At 37.2% G+C, this 24687-nt stretch overlaps 1 protein-coding gene across 26 annotated transcripts in view; it reads left to right on the top strand.

The window, feature by feature from the left end:
• The window catches only part of SUGCT (succinyl-CoA:glutarate-CoA transferase), a 529555-nt gene that overhangs the window by 446653 nt on the left and 58215 nt on the right, over positions 1-24687 (top strand). For 10 of the 26 annotated variants that reach the window (XR_015733898.1, XR_015733900.1, XM_034415257.2 and 7 more), the window contains one exon: positions 7353-7446. The exons of 12 other annotated variants lie outside the window; for them this stretch is intronic. Coding sequence is in view for 9 of the 14 variants with exons in the window: in XM_034415257.2 (XP_034271148.1) it covers positions 7353-7446 (94 nt within the window). In the remaining 5 variants the exon portion in view is untranslated. Of the gene's footprint in view, positions 1-3713; positions 7447-24687 lie in introns of those variants that run through there. 4 more of the 26 variants (XR_015733904.1, XR_015733903.1, XM_087892423.1 and 1 more) reach the window with 4 other exon arrangements.

Below are 24687 nucleotides of genomic sequence, written 5' to 3'. Positions count from 1 at the left end.
TCAAGTTTATATTTTTTATCTTGCCATGAAACAAGCAGTCCCTCTGGTGTTAACCACCGGAACATTATTTTATGTTTGTGTAATTCTGTTGTCAGAAAGTTATAATTTTTCCTTGTTTCTCTTATTCTTCTTGGTATTTGTTTTTATGTAATTATTTCTTTTCCCTTATATATAACTGGTTTTTCTCTCATTTTTTTGTATATTTCCTCTTTCACCAACTTCCTTGCAAATCTAATGTGAACCTCTTTTGGTAACTTGTTTCTTCGGGTGTAATTTGTCAATACTCTATAGATTTCATCAATTTCCTTATTAATTTCTTCTTTATTCTTTAATGTCGCTTCAGCCAGAATTCCCGCCATTACATCTCTCAAATATTCCTCTCTGTTTTCCACTATATTTTGAAATCTTAGGTAAAATAATGCCTTTTCCATTTCTAAAAATGAAATTGAATCTTCCAGTTCTTTGTTTATTGTTGTTTGATCACATTCTGACTCTTCTATCTTTTTTTCTACTTTGCCCATCTTATCTTCAATATTTTGGATCCGTTGTTCATTTTTAGCAATATTTTGTTGAATTTTCTCCATCTTATTATCCATTTTTTTTAGATTATCCTTAATTTCACCTATGTCCATTTTCAAATCCTCATGGTTTTTCCTACTTTCTTGATGATTATCAGCAATTGATTCCTGTGTTTTGTTCATACTCTCTTGTATCATTGCTAATACTGAGTGAATGTTTTTGATGTTAATTGATTGAGGAGATTTCTCTTTTTCTGGAAGTAACATTGTGTCTATTGTTTTCTGTTGTGCTGATGACGTAAAGACATTGCTTGATTGGCTATTGCCTTTTTACCTGATTTTGTCATTATTGATGAGCCAGTAGTTGTCATCTTAATTTTCTAATTTAATAGTTCCCAAATTTTCACGCACTGTCTGTAGTATATAGTAAGATTTTCCTTCTGATAATTATCAGAGCCAATATCACTTGTTTAGTTTTCAAATACAGTCTAATTTCTGTAAATCAAACTATAATATCATTATATGAGAGATTAATTAAATTTAAATGAGAAGCAGGGATAAAATATGATATCTCAGCAAGTCATATTTCAGTTTCTAAATTAAATATTCTATTTAAATATATTATTAATTCTATTAAGTTCTATTAAATCTTTAGTTATATCTTTATTAAATTTTATCAATTTTAATATATTTATTCTTATTTAAATCAATATATGTCAATATTAATAATCAATTTTCAATTCATTCTTTTAACACCATATCAATTTTTAAATTAATATTAAATTGTGTCATAAAAAACTATTAGAATAGGAAATAAGAAAAAACAGATATGCTATGTGTTATATTATTATATCTATTCAAAACTTATATATTCCAACTTTTCTTACTTATATTAGAAAGTATATATTTTACATTTAAACTTAAGTAATCCTAAACCTTATGCTATTTGGGCTATAACATTATATACTATTTTCTATATTAAAACATTAAGTATTACATAAATAAACAAATAAATAGATAAAAGTACTTAAAATATTAAAATAATTCAAATAAATTAAGACTCTCAAACAATAAAATAACTTTCTTTCATTGTATTAGGTTCCAGAATTGAAGTTGTTGCAATCCTCACTTGGTTTTGTGTCTTTTCAGTCGTCTAGTTTGTAATTGTTTCCAAAGTCCTTCAATTTGCCTTCTAAAAATATTTTAAACACCTGTTCCAGAGCCTCAATGTTTTTTATTTATTTGCAAGTTAATACTCTAATATAGTTACAGTATCTGTTCACTGAAGCTCTGCCACCGTTACAAAGTTTTTAAATCCCTCACAGTCACTCCCGAAACTAGATACTGTTTCTTCTTCATCTCTTCTTTATTGTCTCCGCACCACCTCCGTTTCTTTTTTTAAAATAAGTCCAACACTTGGATCTGTATTCCTTTCCCCAAATGAATAATCTTTTGTCTATTTCCCAATTTCTGTCTGGTAAATCTATAACTATGTGTTTTATTTCCAATCCACACCTCTCCTTTGCGCTTCCTCAAAATCGCCTCAGTTCTGTTGCCTGTCAGTTTCGCCCCCTCACACTTCAATTAGCCTCGTTAACTCACTCCATTATACTTTCACTCCATTTCTTCTTAACAATTCTGCTTTGCCGATCAGTTTGAAGTTTCTCTTTTAGTTATGTATCCGTTGTTTTAAATATTGTGTCTTTAAAAGGTTTTCAGAATAAGAGTAATTAGTTATTCTTATTGATGCCGTTTGCTCGATCCTCGCTTCCCTTTTTCTTAAGCAACCGTCAGCGTTCTGGCCAACCGACAAAAGGTTGGGTTTTTTCCGGGCTGAATTAAGGGACTTTCCTTGAACCTTCGGGGCAATTTTTGATACCTCCAAGGTCCTCAGGATTTTCTCTTTAATCTATTGACCTCTTCGTGGTCAATAGAGCTAAAAACTTCAGCTTTCAGACCGAAAATTGGGACCTACGGAATGGAGCGCTGTCCCCTTGGTTCCTATCACGCTGACGTCACCAACGGAGGTCCCAATCAACCTTGATTTATAAATCACTACTGGAAATAGTGGTGGAATCCAAGTATGGCAGACTTTTCTTAGTGACATTAATCCTATTTCTACTCTAGAAGAAATAAAAAGTATTTTATATGTAGGTTTTAATGCTATTTTAATTTTTTCCCAATGGAGTCACATGAAAAACAGTGTGTAAGCTGGAAACTGCAGTTCTATCCACAGTCCTCTAGGAAAATAATCTCAGTACATTATTAGAAAATTGTTTTTGATAAAATGAGCATAGGGTCATTTCTGTGCAATCTTTTATTGCCACTTTTTAAAATTGCCATTTTAATTACATAAAAATGAGAAACAGACTAAAACATAAAGTTCAATTCTTTTTGACAAAAACATTGGACAGAAATAACTTGCAGATAGCAAAAGAAAAAGTACATGAAGTTTCCAGGTTTTATACTACTCACAGTCTATCTTTGTGAAAGAAGATATTCCTTAAGAGACAAGGTTAACAGCAAAGAAAAGAAAAGGATAAAAATATTCCCTTTTATCTATTGCTGTCAACAGAGGTGGAGAGATCTGACAACCAAAGGAATTTTTGACACAGGTAATGTCCATTTGTATACAAACTTTAGCAAGTTTAAGTTTTATTACATTTTATTAAAATGTATAATCTATGAGAGTACAATATAATTAAAATAAACCATTTTATTCTCTGAAAATTTACATATGATATGTGCTTTTACAAAAGCCTTCCTATATTGAAGCAGAAAACCAAAGGTTTTAGTTGGAGAATGGGACAAGGAAAGTAGAAACATTTTCTTTTCTGGCCAAGAATGGATGGATAAGCATAGATACTATATACAGTAAGCAAAGCCATGTGAGGTATATGTGTGTGTCACAAATGGTTGCTATATTTTATGTTATGCTATCCATAATTCTTATGTGAAACTCCTGACCATAACTCTATTAAATCTGGAAATACTTTACATTATTAATGAAAAGTATTATTAATATCAGTTGGATCAAGACTCACTTCATTAAAGAAAGTGTTCTATTAGCCAAAAGAAGGTATATGATGGGATTTTTCTTTTTCAGGCAAGGGATTATTTTGTCTGTCTGAAACCAATTCATTGTTCTACCATTAGGAAAACTGAAGATTTACTATTTTTTTGTAATATGAATAGATAGCATTGGATGAAACAGATTATCTGGACCCTTTTCAGTCCGGCTTCAGACCTGGCTACAGCACGGAAACTGCCTTGGTCACGCTGATGGATGATTTCTGGTGAGCCTGAATCATTCCTCTATCTTGGTGCTACTTGACCTCTCAAGTAGGCTTTTGATACCATTGACCATGGTATCCTTCTGGGGTGACTAAGAGAGCTGGGAGTGGGAGGCACCGTGTTGCAGTGGTTCACCTCCTATCTCTCTGGTCGATCACAGTCGGTGCTGGTAGGAGGACAGAGGTCGTCCCCTAGGGCCCTCATCTGCAGAGTGCCTCAGGGCTCGGTCCTCTCTCCCCTCCTATTTAACATCTACATGAAACCACTGGGTGAAATCATCCGACGACACGGGGTGAGATATCAGCAATATGCTGATGATACCCAGCTGTATATCTCCACCCCTTGTCAGTTCAGTGAGGTGGTAGATGTGATGTGCCGGTGCCTGGAGGTTGTGAGGATCTGGATGGGGGTCAACAGGCTCAGACTTAACCCAGACAAGACCGAATGGCTCTGGGTATTGCCCCCTAAAGACTATATCAATTGTCCATCCTTGGTTCTGGGGGGAGAAAAAGTGTCCCCCTCAGAACGGGTCGCAATTTGGGTGTCCTTCCAGACTCACGGCTGAGATTGGAACAACTTCTGACAGCTGTAGCTAGCGGGACCTTTGCACAGGTTTGTCTGGTGCACCAATTGCGACCCTACTTGGATCAGGAAGCTCTCCTCACAGTCACTCATGCCCTTGTCACCTCACGGTTGGACTATTGCAACACGCTCTACATGGGGTTACCCTTGAAAAGTGTTCAGAGACTACAGTTGGTCCAGAATGCAGCCACGCGAGTTATACTGGGTGCACCTAGATACACCCACATTACACCAATTCTCCGTGAGCTGCACTGGCTCCCTATCGGACTCCGGGCACAGTTCAAGGTTGGTTATTACCTTTAAAGCCCTACATGGCTCAGGACAAGGCTATCTTCGAGACTGCCTTCTACCACATAGCTCCCAGCAACCAGTAAGATTCCACAGAGTCGATCTCCTCCAGGTCCTGTCAGTTAAACAATGTCGGCTGGCGGGGCCACAAGGGAGGGCCTTCTCTGTGGCTGCCCTGGCTCTCTGGAACCAATTACCTCCTGAAGTCCGGACTGCCCCCACCCTATTGGCCTTCTGGAAAGTGGTGAAGACCTGGCTCTTCTGGCAGGCCTGGAGCCGTTGATCTCGTTATAGTGATCTTTCGAGACCCGGCCACAAATTGGAGTGTATGTGTTTTAACGTTTTAACGTTTTAATGTCTTCTTTTAACTTTTGTATGGGATATTGTTGTATTGTTTTATTCTCTGTTGTAAGCTGCCCAGAGTCCCTCGGGAGTTGGGCGGCATAGAAATGCGACAAAATAAATAAATAAAATAAAATAAATAGGAGAACGACTCCAGTGACCAGTTTATATTTTTAAAAAGAGAAACTTACCAGAGTAACAAGGTATGTTTGGAATCAAGCCAAACTAAAGTGCCAAATTCCTGTGTTTTCAATAAGCCTCATTTGCTCACATTTTCTGCCTAACAATCCTTTTGAAATATCGATTGGTGTTCAGAGCTATAACAAGGTGAAGCATGGCTACAATAGAAATGTTGCCTATTGCAATTTGTTTTATAGGAAGGATCCCTGAAGAAAAAAGCAAGAAAATAGACAACAATAACCTCAGATGTTGTTTTCTTCGACTCATTTTTGCTATCATGGATTATTACCAACATGTAGGAGGAACTCTAGAAGTTTATTGATATATATTTAATGAACTGTTTTTTATATTTTTTTTATTCAATACAATACAATACAAAGACAAACAAAAAACCCACCACCTACAAACCCACCTAACATTTTACATTTACGCTTTTGTCATCAACAGAATATATGTTATTGAGCTTATATAGTTTAATAAAGAGTAGTTATTAAATGTCTAATTCCAATGTTATAACTTTTCACTACAAATTTACATTTCTTATGGGTTCATCTCCTTGTGAAAGTCTTTACGCTAATTTCTGTCCTCTACATTTTTGCTGATTTTCCTTTCCAGCCATTGATACCATTGGTGCCATACAAGATAGTATTCGCTTTCTTCCTTTTCCTGGAGTTCCAGCGTCAATCTGTCCATTTCAGCACACTCTGTTATCTTTGCAATGATTTTGTCTTTGGATGGGAGTTGGTCTGATTTCCAGTTTTGGGCGAACAGTAGTCTTGCTGCTGTCAAGATATGTGTGATGAGATACTTCGTTTCCTTAAGATGTTCTGCCGTTATCATGCCAAATAGGAAAAATTCTGGACTGTTTTCTATTTGAATGTTCGTTATTTCTTCAATAATATTTTTTATATCTTGCCAATAGTGTTGGGCTTTCCTACATTTCCACCAAGTGTGATAATATGTCCCCTTTTTTAATTTACATTTCCAACACAACGCCGAAGTGTTTGGGTATATTTTGGCAAGTCGGGCTGGTGGTAAGTGCCATCTATAAAACATTTTAATGAGGTTCTCCTTGTAAGATGTGGCTCTTGTCATTTTAATGTTCTGCTTCCATAATTTCTCCCAGTCAGCCAATTGAATATTATGTCCTATGTCCCTGGCCCACATTGTCATATTATGTTTAACTGTTTCTTCTATTAATTTGTCTCTCAAAAGGTAGTTATATGTTTTAGTAATCATTTTCTGGTCTGCTCCTAATAAAATTCTGTCCAGTCCGTTCAGATCTTTTGCAATTCCATATTTGATTTTATCCGCCTTGTATCTTGAGTATATTTGAGTATAGTGCCACCAATCAATATTTATATCGCCATTTTGGAGTTGATGTCTTGGAGTAAGTTCTCCTTCATGATTCAGTAAATCTTGGTATCTCATAATCTTTCCGATTTCAAGGGTATTTGGAAATATCAATGCCTCCATCGGGGACCACCATTTTGGTATTTTAGTATAATAGGTTTTCTTAATTCCCTGCCAAATCTTGAAGAGTGAGGCCCGAATTATGTGTCTTTGGAAGTACATGTGTTGTTTGTCCGGTCCATCCCATAGGAACACGTGCCATCCTCGAATGAGATCAAAGCCTTCTAGATATAACATTCTTTTGTCATCTAATCTCATCCATTCTTTGATCCAGGTCAATCCGGCTACTTTATAATATAGCTCCCAGTCTGGTACTGCGAGGCCTCCTCTGTCTCGTGTGTCTTGTAGCGCTTTAATCTTAATTCTAGCCTTCTTTCCCTGCCATATGTAGATCATTGTAATTTTGTTGAGATTTTTGAAGAAGTCCCTTCCTGGATGTAATGGTACTACCTGGTATAGATATAGTACCCTCGGTAATATATTCATTTTAATTGAACTGATTCTGCCCATCAATGACAATTGTAGCCTATTCCAGATTTCCAGGTCTTTTTTAATTTCTTTTAGTAATTTCGTGTAATTGTCTTCTTTGATCGTGGTTGCTTTCGCCGTCAGCCAAATACCTAAATATTTTATCTTCTTTACTAATTGGATTCCTAATTCTTCTTCTAATTCCAATCTCTGAGTCTGGGTCATATTTTTCGTCATTATTTTTGTTTTTTGTTTGTTTATTTTGAGGCTCGCGACTTCCCCGTATTGTTCTATCATCGACATCAGTCTGGGTCCAGATCGTCTTGGGTTTTCCAAGTTGAAAATTACGTCGTCTGCAAAGGTGAGCAATTTGTACTCCCCTCCCCGGATCTTGAGTCCTTTGATTTCTTCCTCGTTCCTTATTTCGTTTAATAATACCTCCAATGCTATTATAAATATTAGCGGTGACATGGGACATCCTTGTCGTACTCCTTTCTGAATATCAAAAATTTGTGTCATGTCACCGTTTATTGAGATTTTTGCTGTTTGTTGGGAATAAATTTTTTTAATCAGGTTATGAAATTTCTCTCCACAGTTCATTAGTTCAAGTTGTTTTATGAAAAAGGACCGATTCAAATTGTCGAAGGCGTTCTGGGCATCAAGGGAGATTATGGCCATTTCTCTGTCTATCTTCTGATCATAATATTCCAGAATATCTATAATCATTCTCAAATTATTCTTTATTTGTCTTTTAGGTATGAAACTGTTTTGGTCTGGATGTATATAGTTATGTATTATTGCTTTGAGTCATGAACTGTTTTTTATAATGTTCTCTATTGCTTACAAATTGCTTTGGGAGCATTATTTCCTTAAAAGGTACAGCATATGTACTTAAACTAAATAAATAATGAATAAATAAAAGAGTAGAAATCTTCAAGGAATTAGAAATCATACAAACTAAACAACTTCAGAAATATCCTTGGTACATGTTAAGGATATTGGTGTTGTGTTACCAACCAGCAGAGTAAATATACAAGGAAACGTTGGTGAGAGCGATGAATAATAGATATGCAAACTGGTTTATCAAAAGCTTACTTTATAGTAGAAAAACAGTCTCATAGTCTTTAAACAAATTCCAAGTCTTTGCCAGTTAAATCAGTCCAGTAGTTACAGAATCTTCTTACCAAACAAACATTAGTTGGTTAGAATAACAAACTCACTCTGGTTCACAAACGATGGTAGCAGATTCCATCAAACGATGATTAGCAGATAACAACCCCTCTCAATGGTAGCTTATCATAGCAGCTTCATCATCAGTGGCAGCATATCATAGCAGCTTCATCATCAATGGCAGCATATCATAGCAGCAACTGAACATGTTACAATACCTTGCTTAAATACTCTCACAACCAGTCATTACCTAATTACAGCATGACTCAGCATTATAATGAATACCTTTAAAGTAACATAATACATTTACAGATTAAAGTTACAGTACACATATATTGCCTGGACAACTGTTAGGCTCAAACCATATCCTAACAGTACACGTTACTTAAGAGTAGTAACTTCTGTTTGTAATTGGGACTTCTCATCAAAGTCTTCTGATTATGATTGATGAGATCCAAAAGGAATTCTGAAAGACAAGGATGAAAGGAAGCAATTTCCTACAACTTTTCTAGTGCTCAGAAAGGAATAAACTTTCATGCCAGTTTGAATAATAATAAAAATATTTGTGAGGGGGAAAAGCAGAGACAAGGGGAATCCACTACTACTGCTGTCATTTTGTGATGTGAACTATCCTTATCATTCTTGAAGCACAATATTCATGATTCCTTTTTTCTCAAATAAGAAATATATATGTTGGAATTAATTATGACACATAGACAGTCCTTAATAACTTGGGTAAATAAAGAGCCCCTCTCTGATAGAGATGAGTGATTAAAAAATATGAAATATAAATAAATAACATTATTGCTAAAGTGTGAGATGTGTAACTGTATAAATTGAACAAACGAATGAAAGAAACAGAGATAAAGAACTGCTTAGTTATTGCTAAACATGTTGCAGTTGAGGTAGAGAAGAATAATTTGAGATGTGCCATTGCCCTCTTGAAATACAAGAAATATATATAATACTTGGTCTCTTCAAAAACATTTTTTTAAAAAATCCAAAACCATTGTTTATTCCCCATTTACATTCATCCTAAGAATTATGCATGCAGATTTCTAGATACAGTGATTCCTTCTCTCAGATATATGTCAGATATTCCCTTGCATCACGGACACCCCTCTGTAATGACTCATCAGAATTCTGAGCCAGCTCACTATAGCTCCTAAATCACATTGCTTCCCCCTTTTGTACTACTATTAACCATGCTTTCATCTTTAGTCTTCCTTTAGGATTGGTTCTTTTTGCCTATGCATTTTTTCCCCTACATATTCTGCTGATGTATTCCCAGTTATTTCATTAGATTGTCTTCCAGTTTTCTTAGTTAATGCCACTTTTATTTAGTGTTGGCTCAGTGTTCATTTTCTAGGATATGTTCAATTGAGGGTGAAGGTTCAACCTCTGAGCTTGTCTGTTTGTTTCCGAAAGTTTCGTTACCAGGCTAGGTAACATCTTCAGGGAAGTTTAGGGGATGTCAGTGTTCTTCTGTTTATAAGGGCTTCAGATGTGGGTGTGTCAAGTGAGGGTCTTGTGATGGGTCAGGTGTGAGTCATCAGTGAATCTTGTGATGATAAGGAGGTTACATCAGGTCAGAGTCATTGAACTGCTCGTGGGTGTTGTATGGGTCAGTACTGTCTCTGGTTGGCTATGCGGTTGATTTGGATTCTGAGGGGTTCGTAGGCTGGTTGTACATCAATCAACAGATAGAATTGCTTGTGGACTGCAAGTCATGAGCGTGGCGGGTCGTAGTGTTCACAATGATTTTTGTGTTCCTCCAGGCGAATATGTTCCATTGTCTAAAAAACTAGTATTTACATAAAATGTCAGCACATACTCTTCAGCTAGTACATTCTCTCTGCAGAATCAATTCATAGTAATTGATGTTAGAACCAACCCTGTATTATACAGAATGCTTGACAAAATAGGAAGAAATCCTTGCTGAAATACTAACATGAAATCTACAAATATTAAATAAAATTACCAGCATGGTTTTTATTTTATTCTTTTTATTAACTCCTTCTATTTGTTAATTGAAATGGATCCACATGTTTAAAAACATATAGGGCAACAGTGTTGAAACTTTATGCATCATCGACCTCTGCCTTTAAGCTTGTAATAATAATAATAATTAAAAAAAAGAAAAAAGAATGGAAAAATAAAGACATGAAACTTCTTATTGTTATACAGTCCCCATATATTCCTTAATGATGGAAACAGGCTCCTGACTATTCAGATGTATAGTTCAGCATGCCTCCTGGGAAGAATCTAGTGAAGTTTCTAAGATGGCAATAATGTAATTGGCAATATGTACTCTTATGTAGTGAGGCATTGATTCCTGGAATCTACTAGCTTCATTTCACTTTAACTGTCACTATTATGGATAAGAATTTCTAGTTCATAAATGAGAATTTAAGAACTGTCAAACGATGTGATCAAACAAAACACCATACAAAAATCTACATTGGATATGTAGGCCCAAAGATGTATAATCAGATGTTGATGTTTATCACATAGATGACAGTACATAGCCTGGTTGAGGAGCTTCATTAGGTCAAGGAAATGGTTAGTGATAGAATGTCAATGGCTACTATGTTCATATGAACAAATTCAGGAAGGTGTTGTTTCCATAGATCAAGCTAATATAACAGGTAAGCAACCTGTGCCTGCTTTTTCAGATGTTATGCTGAAATTTGTTTCAACTTTACTGCTTATTGCACCTTGGATTCTTATCATTATTACTATTACTTCATTTGTCTTTTTTAGTCATCAATGCTGTCTGCTTTTAACAAAGCTGATTTAAATTTTAAGGAATTCATTACCTTTTTAGGAACTCATTAGAAGTGATATAGTGACACTTTTAGAGCAACTTGTTCAGCCTAAAACTGGGAGGAAGGAGAGACAGAAAGGACAATTTTAATACATGTGAGTTATTTATTTTATTTAGCATATGGCATCTACAGAGCTCATGCAATCACTGATATACACTACAAATAAAATACATCATTCTTACAAATACAAATTTAAGTTTGAATAAAGCATCAGCATATTGTGAAAAGTGTGTGGAAAATATAACAGATGAGATAAAATATTAGGGTAAACCCATAGTAAAATCACCATAATATGGGGCCATAGAGGATAGCTGTTATAGTTCAGTAATTAGGAAAGCTAACTATCTAACTGTTTCTGTTGTGACTGTGATGAGGTAATTCCAGGTGCCTTAAAATTTCCTGAGGAGACATTCTCAAGCTATCATTTGTTCCAGTGCATCACCATCACATTTCCCATTTAAAGAGCTTTACCCTAGTTCTGGCATAGCCTGTCTTGATTCTATTCAGGTGCCTCCACATTTTTCCAGAAGCGCTGCTCCGATAATCCATGCATGGGTTAATCTCTCATCTATTTGCTTGAGACTGAGTGTAATTTTTTTCAAATCCTTGACCACGCCTCCTGTGCTCCGTTGTCTTCAGTCTTTTTCACTCAGTCTATCTGATGAGACCTGAGTGTTTCTCTCTGGCAAATAGTTTGTCAGATTTCCATGCTGGATTATAAAAATTGGACAGAGAAAGATTTTATTGAGTTTTCCAAAGGCAGCTGCGCATCCCTTTGGTAGGAGTGGTTTTTAGCTCCGTTAGGCTGCCAGCAGTGTGTTAGGCGTTCCTGGGGTTCCAGGACATCTTCCACCGCCCAGAACTTCCTATCTGGCAGTGTTCCAGAGTTGTGTCCCTGTCAAGGGCACCTCTCTTTTTTTTGAATTTTTTTTTTAAAACAAAACATAAAATAAATCCATCATCCATTACAATTGCAAACAGTGTGTCGGTTGGTTACAAATCTTTTGTGCTTCATCTCTACATTCAGAATTTACTAGTTATCTAATTTCTCATATTGTCAAACTAATAAACATCCTCATTTATCATTTATTTAACTATGGCTTTACCGCTTCAAAAAAAATATTTTCAATATTATATTTATAACATTCATTTCATATTTCATTTCTTATCTAGCCATTGATAAAATAAATCCCTTATCAAATAATATTGTTTATCTTCTTGTTCTCTAATTTCAAATGTCAATTTACTCATTTCAGCACATTCCGTGGAAGCCAATGTGGCTGCAGCAATACTTTAAGAGGAATTTTCTTCTCACAATCCCCTTCTCTGCAGTCACAAATTACAAACGCATGTGCATACAAAATCTTGGATACATACGTCACAGTGGCAAATATAACACTTTTACACAGTCATAGATATCTTATATAGGAGATACTGATGTTGATCCCTAGGTAGTGGCTTCGTGAGTAAGTCTGCTATTTGTTCATTCGTTTCGCAGAAAACTGTCCTAATGAAACCTGTTTTTGTCAACTGCCTGACATGTTTATACTTTATGTCAATGTGGCGTGACCTCTGCCCCACTACATCAGCCTGCGATATATTAATAGCAGCCATGTTGTCCTCATAAATGTCAATGGGATATACTGGTTCTTCCCACAAATTTGTTAGGAGATCATCAAACCATATCAAATTATTTGATGCTTTAGACAGACACACATACTCCGTCTCGGCAGTGGAAGTGGCAATTAATTTTTGCTTACCTGAGTACCAGTGGATGGGACTCCCATTTAAGAATATAACATAACCTGAAGTACTCTTCCTGGACTTAATGTCCCCTGCCCAATCAGCATCTGAGTAGTAACTTAAACTTGGTTTGTCTGATATATCTGGCTCCAACAAAAGTGGGTGATTTACAGTGTTCTTTCGGTACCTTAGAACCCTTTTTACTCCAGTCCAGTGGTATTGTGTGGGATTCTCAGAATGTCTGGACAAAACATTCACAGTCAGGCAAATGTCTGGTCTTGTCCAGCCTACTATATACAACAACGATCCTATCACTGACTTATAAAGTGTCTTTTGTTCAAAGGCTTCACTTTCAGCATACATATTTTTGAGGAAATCTGTCTGCATGGGTGTGTTACAAGGTTTGGCCTCTGTCATATTACATCTCTCAATCAATTCCATGATCTTGTCCTGTTGGGAGAGTTCATACCCTTTTTCTGTTTTTGCAAATTGGACCTCTAAGAATTTGTCAATCCGACCCAGAGGCTTTACGGCAAAATTCTTGCTTAACTCCTTAGAGAACATTTTACATCTATCCTCAGATTTGCAGACATATAAAATATCATCCACGTAAACCAAGACTGTTTCCTTAATATCCTGGTGGTTTTTAATGAACACACATTCATCAGCCGATGAAGTTGTAAAACCCATTTGTTTCAAACTACTGGTAAGTCATTCGTACCACCTCCTGCCAGATTGTTTAAGACCATAGAGACTTTTGTTTAAAAGCCAAATATCACTTCCTTGGCAGTCTACACCTTGAGGAGCCTTAACATATTTTCTTATCTAACTTGGCGTGTAAATAAGCGGTCTGCACGTCAAACTGATACACACTCTCCCCTTGTATGGCAGCTATGGTAAGTGCGGTCTTCACACTTTCGGGCTGCACTGTAGGTGAAAAGGTATCAACATAGTCATCAGGGAACCTTTGTGAGAAACCTCACAACCTGTGCAACCAACCTCACCTTGTAAATGAACTGCCCATTTTCAACAGGCTTCTTCTTAAAGACCCATCTCATGCCAATTACCTTCTTGTTCCTTGGTAACTCTGTTGGTGTGAATACCTCTAGCTTTTTCAAACTTTGCAATTTGATATCCATTGCAGCACGCCAATTTTGTTGTTCTTTGTCAGATAGCATTAGCACATCTTCGTACCTTTGGGGTATGACTGGAACCTGGTCAACAGAAGTGACAAAACCTTCATACCTTTTTGGCTTCTTGCCCCTTGTAGATCAAATTGACCTTCTAACTGATTCTTTGTCCACTCCAGTACTATCTGATGAGTTATCCTCTTCACTATCACCATTCTGTACCGTTAAAATGGGATGCCCTTCTTTCCAAGCTATTACTGTGTTCCGTTTCAAAATTCCCTTCAAAGGTCTGGGGGGCATACTATCTTCCTCGTCTCCAAAGCCAGAAGTGCCGCTATCAGTAGATAGGCCTTCAGACACTTCTTCTTCTTCTTTATCCAAACTATGAGGAGGGCCCTGAGTCAGAATCTCATTTGCGTGGATCCTGCTCCAGTTAGTGCCTTCATAAAAAGTGGCTGACCTAGATATTACTATTCTCCCATTTGAGTCCACGAACTTAAAGGCCTTAGAACCTGTCTCGTAGCCAGCGAACCTCAGTTTGGCTGAGACTCTATCCCCCTTCTTTCTAAGCTCTTTTGGGATGTGGTCATCGGCCATCACCCCAAATACATGAAGATGCGCCAATTTCGGCTTGTGGCCATACACTATCTCATATGGGGTCTTTTGCACCACACTGGACCATACCCGGTTGAGTGTATAGTTTGCATACGAAACCACTTCTGCCCAATATGAAAAACGTAGGTCAGCATCCTCAAGTGCACATCTTACCATTGTCTGCAGCGTTCCGTTCCGTCGTTCTGAAATCCCATTCTGAAAGATTGAGTAAGGGGCCGTACGCAAATGTATTATGCCTTTCCGTTTTAGCCAATCAGAGAACTGCGCTGAATTAAACTCAGTTCCTCTGTCGGTCAAAATCCTTTGAATATTGACCTTATGTTGATTTTCAATCAAGCTGCAGAATTCCTTAAATTTAGATAAGGCCTGATCCTTAGATTTAATAGGATAAACAAATCCAAACCTACTATGGTCATCTACAATTGGTGAATCTTATATGAACTTCTCTTGGTAGCTTATTTCTCATTGCGTATCTTGTGTATACTCAAAATATCTCATCTATGCCATCCATCATCTTTTCTTTAGTAATTTTTAATGCTTCTGCTAAAATTTCAATAATTTTTTCTGCCACGTTTTCTCCCTTTTCTTCTTCTACATTTTGAAATCTTAAGTAAAATTCTGATTTATCCATCTCCCATCCTATTCCATTCTTGTCTCATTCAACCTCATCCAGTCTACTATTCATATCTCTAATTTTTTTGTCTCTTTGTTCCTCCTTTTCATTTTTTTGGAGTCTGTCCTCATATTTTTTCATCATTTGTTGTATATTCTCCACTTTTTCATCTCTTTTTCCTGTTCTTTGTTCAATTTTTTCTGTTCTTTGTTCAATTTTTTTCTGTTCTCTGTTCAATAATCTCTATTCTTGATTGTATATGTTGTATTCCTTGCAAAATCATCTGCATTGTCGCATTCTTTTTCTTCTCTTTTTCCTTCTCCTTTTCCTGTTGTAACATCGCCTATATTGATCGTTGTCCCCCTGATGGTGAAGAAGAAGGAGTCGATGTAGAGGAACTAATAGCTGTTGCCTTTTTACTCATGGTTAAAATGTTCAATAAATCAATCTTCAGGTTCTTCTATACCTTAATCCATTTTTATGGAGAACAGATATTATCCCAAATGACAATAAGAAGAAGGAAAAGCCAAGAAAAAGAAGAAAAAAAAGAATGAAGAAAAAAATGAAAAAATCTTCAGGCTCTTGTATGCCTTAATCCAATTGAGTAGAAAAATGTTGACCAAATTAGCAGACTCCAGTCAAAAAAAAAAAAAAAGGAAAGAAAAGAAAAGAAAAGAAAAGAGGAAAGGAAAAAAGAGAAAAAGAAAAAAGGGGGAGAAAATTTCTTCAGACTCTTGTGTGCCTTGTTCCAAATCCAAAATAAAAAAAAATCAAAAGATAAAGGGAGAAAAGACAAACAACTAAAATCTATATGTATATCAAAAATTTAAAAATCTTCCAAAAGAAAAAACAAAACAAAAAAACACAATCCAGTTCAAAATAGTTAAGGGGGGGAAGAGTGGAGAAATAGACATGTAATGCCAGGAAAAGGAAAAACAAAACAAAAAAGAAAAAAAATAAACTTTCTGTTTAAAGGGAAAATCCACAACTGTGTAATATCCAAAAGTTTCTTTTGTAGGTCTCACCTAATATTTACAGCTCTCTTTCCAGAGTCACTGCAACCTTCTTCTTTCCAATCTCAGCCTACTGCCAGCAATAGTTTCCCAGAAGAGCACCTGAATAAATAATCCTGCAAACAGTCTTTGATGCTCTTCTTACTATCTTATCTATAAGTAGGCTCAGAGTCCTTGAAATATAACACAGTTGCTACTTTCTTTTGTCAGTACAAAAAAGAAGAAAAATACAATGTTTCAATCCACTAGATGGCAATGTTTCTTATTTCCTCCACTTTCCCTCTATGCCCAATAAAGAATAAAACAAAATAAAAATGAAGAAAAAAGAAAATTAGCAAGGCTAAACCAAAGTAGTGTAAAATAAAAAAGGTACTAAAAATTTAGCAATTAAGCAGATAAAAAAGCAATCTCCAGTCCAATCCAATCCAGTCCAATTAAAAAAAATAAAATCCTCCATAGACATCCACCATTAAAAATAGATTGCAAAATAGGAAAAACTAATTTATACTCAGGCTCAATTCCACCTCTTAACTTCTGTCTTCAATTTTAATTATCTTTTCACCCCAGGTTGTTCTTAATTAATCTGTCTTTAAAAGTCTGTCACCAAGCCGACATACTTCTCTCAATCTCTTCCGTTCTGGAGCTGTCCCAACTTCAGCAGCTTAATGGCTGCCTCTTCACTGCCGGCAAAAAGGGCTTCTCCTCGATCAACCAGGGACTTTGCGGTGTCCCTGGGATCGACAGGATGTGCCCTTCACTATCACTGTCTCTACGGGACGGTGAGGTCCAAACTGGACCATCCAGCAGCGGAGATATCGACAGCGATCTCAGAGCACTGAGATCGTCCGTCGTATCATCACAATGTCAGCTCCACCTCCCTCCTGTCAAGGGCACCTCTGATGATTGCTTGGCCGCCGGTGTGTGTGCTGGTTTCCTGGTCAGCCGGCACAACCGCCACCACTATTACAGCTCTTTTCTTCCTTGGCAGCTCCGGAGTCACTGCCCGGGGTGCCAGTGCAAACTCCGATGATCAGGTGTGTTTCGCGGCACTTGGAGGGCTTGTTTGGCCTTCGCGCCATTAATTTGCTTATTTACAGCCACGGCAGCGTGAGAGAGAGCTGTGGGAAGCTCGCGTTCACCATTTTTGAACTGTTTTGGCCACGACGGTGCTTGTAGAGACCTGGTGGTTTCGTGCCCTTTTTTCCTTTCTGCGCCAAAACGAGTTGGAGTTACAATGACCATGGTACCACAGTGTGGTAGCTGATCGCGCCCGCCATTTTGGACAGCATTTTAGCCACAACGGGGCTTGGACAAGCACAGCTGTCTCACGCCTCTCCTTTTTGAACTGTGGCTGATCCTTTGCCTTAGGGAATAGTATTGGCTGGCTACCTTCTTCTTGCGAAGCAGCGCTTAAGGGATTAGGTTTAACTCCAGCGCGTAAATTCCTGTGGCCAGTGCCTTGTTGCTGTGAGGGAAGGCTTCCATCGCCATTACAATGATTACAGCATAAACAGATGGACAGGTTTGCCTTTGCTGTGCTGGGGCCTTTCTTCTAATATTTCTAAGACCAGTCTCTATAGAGCTGGCATTCTAAGCATGGTGCTATTGCCAACTGACTTTACCACCTGTTTCTGTGCAGGTGATTTCTGGGAAGAATAGCCTTCCAGGCATTTGGACTACCTTGCCTTACTGATTCTTCTCAGCAATTTGGCTAAATTGTACTTATTATGTCTGATTCTGAGTTATCTTCTGATATGGAGCAGGCTGCCAGCTCTACCAAAGCCAGTAAATCAAAACACGCTAGTTCAAAAGGAGCTATAAGGTCTACCAGGAGTAACTCAGTCAAGGCTAGGTCTTCCTCATCGCGGTCTTCTAAGCGACTATCAGGGTGGATAAGAATGCTTCCAGGCATTATAAAGCCTTGGAGAAGCAATTTGATAAGGCACAACGCTCTGCTCAAGTGGCAGAACACCAGGGGGCTGCTACCACTGGGATCATATCACCCGGCTGGACTGTTGTGGTACCTTTACAACCTGTTGCAGCGGCTGACACCCAAGGTTGGGTTTTGTCTGAGGCCAGTACTTCTGCTCAGCCGTTGGATGCAATTACACATGCAGTTCCAATTGTGGGCCAGAGTGTTCTGTCCCCTCCCATGAGTGGCTTTGCAGAAACTCAAATAGCTCGGCAGTAACACACGCAGGCTAGAAAGAATTAAAGCTGGCCCTTTAATAAACAGTTCAGAAGTTATTGGCAATGTTCCAAAGGTATAGCAGTGCAGTAATTACCGGGCAATGTTCCAGAGGCCTTGGCAGATGGCCAGCAGGCTAATGCAGACTCTTTTTCAAAACTAACTCAAAACTGACCATGCTAAACTCCAAAATGCCAACAAATTGTTCACCACGCCTTTCCGGCCCAGCCATACCCCTTTTATACTTTGTAGGGTGTGGCCCTACATCTCCTGACCACACCTCTTGGGACGTGGCAATAGCTGTTCTCTACAGTGTCTCCTACGTCTCTCTCTTGCATCCAATAGGAGCTCCCTCTCCTTGTTACTGGCCTCTGTTTCCTCCTCAATTTGGCTGGGGTCCAGAGGCACATCAGCAACTGTCAGTTCTTGCTTATTCACTAGTGAAGACGGTCCCTCCAGCACATAGCTCGTGCCAGCTTCCTCCATCTCATCTTCCGACTCAGCCTGCGAAGATAAATCAACCTCCGGGGCCAGAGTCACAACACAGAGTGCAGTACCAGTGGGATTAGAGAGACAACTAGTAGCTGGATGCCAGATGCCAAAGGCTCCGTTCACCCTGACCTCAGCGGGGCTTCACCTAAGGGAAGGGTCCTGACCAGTCATTGGACATTAAAATCTTTTTTTTTATTGCAAAAGTTTTACAATTACATTTTCACCCCATTCCCCCCCCAACCCACCCCAGACTCCCCAACCTAACCCTCCCTAACCCCCCCTAACCCTCCCCTCCCCCCGGACTTCCACAGAATATACTCCCATCAAAATCCCCTTTATATAAAACTTGAACCCCTCCACCCCCCATATAATTTTTCATCTTCACAAAATTCAAATAATTCTATCTTAATATAATACTATCAGTGAAAAGCTATTTGATACTTCCCAGTTTGATATTTGTTCTGCACATAATCTATCCACTTTTTCCATTCCCATTCATAAGTCTCTTGTGAGCGATCTTTTAGGTATGCTGAAATCTTCGCCATCTCTGCAAAACTGGCCATCTTCAAAGTCCATTCCTCGATAGTGGGCAAAGCTTCATTTTTCCACTATTTACCTATCAATAATCTCGCTGCTGTTGTCATATACAATATCAACTTTGTTTCATCCAATGTAAAACCCTTAACTATACCCAGTAAAAACAATTGTGGAGAAAATTGGATTTTTTTCGTCAAAACATTCTGCATGACCCACCAATTTTTTATCCAAAAAGCCTTAACTTTCTTACAAGTCCACCAAACATGATAATATGTAGCATCTAAACAATCACATCTCCAACATTTTGGCTGAACATTAGGGTACATACACGACAATTTTTTAGGATCTAAATGCCATCTATAAAACATTTTATAAAAATTTTCCCTCAGATTCTGCGACTGTGTAAATTTAACATTCTGAACCCAATTTTTTTCCCATGTTTCCAACATCACTGGTTCTGCAAAATTTTGTGCCCACTTAATCATACAATCTTTAACCAATTCAGTTTCTGAATCCCTTTCTAACAAAACATTGTAAAGCCTTTTAATATGCATTGGACCTTTCTCTTTTATATGTCTAAGCAATTCTTCCTCATGCAACATAATACCAATTTTTTGGTCCTCTTTCCATCTCAGTTGAAGTTGATTATACTGTAACCAAGTTAAATTAATCCCTTCGTCCAACAGTGTCTCTAATGTCTTCAGTTGCCATCTGCCCGCTTCTGTAAAAAGAACCTCTTTATATAAACCCCCCCCCCGAGTGACATTATATTTATATTCCACATGATATGACCAAGATCCAGCCATAGCGGTATTTTGTAATCCCATTTGAGTCGGTGCTTCTTCCAAACTCTCATCAAAGAGTCTCTAAGTATATGGCTTTTAAATACTTTATCCACTTTGTTTTCATAAAATAAGTAAGCATGCCATCCAAATTCAAGATCAAAACTTTCTATATTCAATATTCCAGTCTTTTTCCTTCCAAACCAATCGCTTGCTTGAGTCAAAGCTGCTGCTTCATAATATAACTGTAGGTTTGGAAGTTTAAGACCTCCCCTTTCTGGAACATCTTGCATAATTTTCAATTTCACTCTCGGTTTTTTCTCATTCCAGACAAACTTATTCACTCCACTTTGCCATTCTTTCAGTTGTTTATCACTTTTAAGCACCGGAATCATTTGAAACAAAAAAAGAAATCTTGGCAAAATGTTCATCTTAACTGCTGCTATTCTTCCAAGTAAAGACAGCTGCAGTTTTTTCCAAGTCTCCATATCTTTCTGTACATCTCGCCACAATACCTCATAATTATTTTGAAACAGTTTCATATTTGATTCTGCAACCTGAACTCCTAGATATTTAACCTTTGGTACAATCTCAAAACCTGCCCTCCTTTCGAGTTCGTGTTTTCGATCTTGTGTCATATTTTTAACTATCATCTTAGTTTTTTTCTGGTTCAGTCTAAATCCTGATACTGTGCCATAGTCTTTTATAATGTCTTTCATCTGGATTATTGATTCCATCGGCTGTGTTAGGGTAACAACCAGATCATCTGCAAATGCCCTTATTCTGTAGTCCTCTTGCCTTATCACTATACTTTTCAAGATATTCGAATCCCGTATTGTATTCAACAAGACTTCTAGTGTTAAAATAAATAACAATGGGGATAACGGACAACCTTGTCTTGTTCCTTTTTCAATTTTAAAGTCTGTTGTCAAACTTCCATTAATAATAATCTGTGCCTTTTGCTCTTGGTAGATTGCTGAAAGCGCCTGTATAAATTGATCCCCAAAACCCATCTTTTAAAAAGTCTTTAATAGAAAATTCCAGTCCACTCTATCAAAGGCCTTCTCCGCATCCAAGAAAACCAGCACTGCAGGGATCTGTTTATTCTTCTCATGATATTCCAATAAATCTATAACTTGCCTAACATTGTCCTTCATATATCTGCCCTCTATAAATCCCGCTTGATCATCATGAATCACCTCTTGAATTACTGGCATCAACCTGTTGGCTAGTACTTTTGCATAAATTTTATAGTCATTATTCAGAAGAGATATTGGTCTATAGTTCTCCGATTTTTTAGGACCTACTTGCTCTTTTGGTATCAAAGAAATGTAAGCTGTTTTCCATGATGGGGGTATTTTACCCCCTTGTTGTATATTACAAAATAAGTCTCTGAGTTGTTCCACCATTTCTGCTTGCAAAGTTTTATAATACACTGCAGTCAAGCCATCCGTTCCAGGAGCTTTAGCTGTTTTCAATTGTTTAATTGCTGCAATTATCTCCTCAACTGTTATAGGATGATTCATTCTTTCCTTTTGTTGGTTGGTAATTTTTGTAACTCTTTTATTTTCTAAATATTTTTCTATAAGTCCATTCTGTATGTCATCCTTAGCGTATAATTTGGTATAATAATCTACAAAGACTTCTTTAATTGATTTTTGTTGAGAAATTTCTTTCCCTCCAATATCAATACTGTCAATAGTCCGCATACTCTGCTTCTTCCTTAATGTGTAGGCCAACCATCTGCCCAGTTTATTGGCATTACAAAATGTGTTATGCTTTGCATATTGTAAATTTGTTGCAGCTTGTTCCGCCATAAGCATTTGGAATTGATCTTTCAAAAGTTTTATAGCACCACGTATTCTTTCATCTGTTGGATTTTTAATAAGTAACTGTTCTTTGTTCTTTATTTCTACTTCCAGTTCAGATCTTTTCTTTTGTCGATTCAGTTTATGTTTAGAATTCATATAAATGAGTATCCCTCTCATATACGCTTTACCCGCATCCCACACAATTTCAATTGGGGTACCCTTATTCAAGTTTATTTCAAAAAATCCTTTCATCTGCTTTTTAAGTTCTATTATATTTTTTTCATATCTGAACAAATTTTCATTTAATCTCCATGATCTTCTCTCAGTCTTTTCAGTCTCAATTTCTATCCATACTGGGCTATGGTCGGTTAGAGTTCTTGGAAAAATCTTTGTTCTTTTTGTCTTAACAAGTAAATCATCTGATAATAAAATAAAATCAATCCTAGAGAAAGATCTATGTCTATCAGAAAAAAAAGTATAGTCCAATTCTTTTGGATTATATATTCTCCAGATATCTTTTAATTCCAAATCTTCTTTCATGTCGAAAAAAGTCTGTGGTAGTCTAATCCTTGTCTTCGCCAGGCTCTTTTTATCTAATTTGGAGTCAATTACTCCATTCCAATCTCCCATGATTAAAATAGATCTATAATCCCATTGCAATATTTTAGTATGCAAAGTTTTATAAAAATGATCCTGTTGTTGGTTAGGAGCATAAATTCCAATCAGAAGAATTTGGCCATTTACCGTATACAGTTCAATTGCTATAAACCTGCCGCCTTCATCTGCTTCTATAATTTTAGCTGACAGTCTTTTATTTACATAAATGACCACACCATTCTTTTTCCGAAGTTGAAGCTATAAAATGTGTTCCTAATTTTGAATTTATCAAGTATTTTTGATCTTGTGTTCTGACATGAGTTTCTTGTAAACAAATTATATCATTATTAAATTGTCTCAAGTATGTAAATAACTTCTTCCTTTTCTGTGGTGAATTCAGTCCATTCACATTCCAAGATAAGAGCTTAATTGTCATCTGCATCTTTTTGAAGCGACGAGCAGAATTGCCGAATATCTTCCGAAATCTTCGGCTTTGCTCCCCCCATGGCTTCACTTTCTTGTATACTCTTAACTCCCTTTTTGTATTGTCTTTCCTGTTGTTGCTTTTCTTTCAGTTGCTTAGAAACTGCACGAGTTATACGCTGATCTTTGGCTTCACCCATCCGAGCTAGGTCCAAAGCCACATCTCTTGTGGACAAAATTGGGGAAGGTTCTAACAGGGGCTCCTCCAGAAAACCTCCTGTAGCACCCTGCACTTCCACTGGTTCCACCTGCAGAAGCTGTTTTTCCTTCTCTTACTGAGATTGCTTCTCCTTGTCACTCTCCTTTATCTCCAACACTGTAGATGTACATGGAGATGGTGATCTCTCTTTAAAAATAGTAAAATAGAAGTGTTCGGCCTACTCAACAGTATTCAATCGGTGTCTTTCTCCATTGTACTTCAAAATTATGCCAGTTGGGGCATTCTACCGGAATGGTATTTGTTGTTTTTTCAGTTCATTCACCAAGAAAGCAAAATCTTTTCTATCTTTTAACATCTTAGGTGGTAGTTCTTTATAAATTCCAATTTGAGCTCCCTCCACTTGCACAGAGGAAAGAAAAGATTTTTGCAAAATATCATTTCTTATTGTTCTATCTGTAAAATATATCACCACATCTCTAGGCAGTTGTCTTTGCCTGGCCACCCAGGAATTCACTCTGTAAATTTTGTCTATTTTATAAAAAATCACTTCAGGATTTATTTTTAATAACACAGCCAGAGCATCAGCACAAATCTGTCTCAAATCTTGTCTGTCATTCTCTTTGATACCTCTAAGCCTTATAGCGAATTCCATGGCCCTGAATTGCATCATCGTAATTTCGTTTTCAACTCTCTGCATTTTATTATCAACGTCAGAAATTTTATAGTCAGTATCCTTAATTTTAACATTGACTTCTGATTTAAATTCTTCCAGTTTGGAATCCACTTTAATAATAATTTCTGACAGGCCAGACACCACATTCGGTATTTTATTAGTCACCTTGCCATAATTCTCTTTCACAACATTTTTAATTTCATTAATTTCCTGCTTAATTTCCTGTTGAGATTTTTGAAATTTATCATCCAGAGCCTGAGTAATAAATTGTTTTAAACTTTCAACATCAAAATCTTTTTTCTGACTCTGCTGACCAGGAGGAAGCGGCTGTTCAGGTTTATGTGTGGGGGATCCCCCCCCCCTTCTGCCTTTCCTTCCTGTTTCTTAGAAGCCATTCTGCCACGTAGATTAGCTTTTCTGAAAAAGGAGATCCTTTTTCCCTTTCCACCACCACAAAGTCCTCTAAAAAAATCCCCCAAGTTTAATCAAATTGGGGATAGAATTAAGCTGAAGCAAATGCAAGCTTATTAAAACAAGTATTTTTCCTCTTCTCCTGTTCCTCCTTGTTACAGGCAGCGCAACTTTGTAGCTGATTAAAATAACTTTACAAATCCACTCTCACTCTCAGCTTGTTAACGCTGAAGCCGGGCGCCATTTTTTCCAAACCACTTTCACTCGCTTGTACTTTTGCTTAAATCAAAAAGTCACAAAAACAATAATACTTGCAATTTCCAGATTTGAGGGTTCAAGTTGTTATTTCCACTAAT

The sequence above is a fragment of the Pantherophis guttatus genome, chromosome 4, assembly GCF_059756535.1.
Source record: "Pantherophis guttatus breed Tessera chromosome 4, ASM5975653v1, whole genome shotgun sequence".
Taxonomy (NCBI): domain Eukaryota; kingdom Metazoa; phylum Chordata; class Lepidosauria; order Squamata; family Colubridae; genus Pantherophis; species Pantherophis guttatus.
Note: the sequence above shows the minus strand (reverse complement) of the source record. Positions and strands in the feature narration are given on the sequence as shown.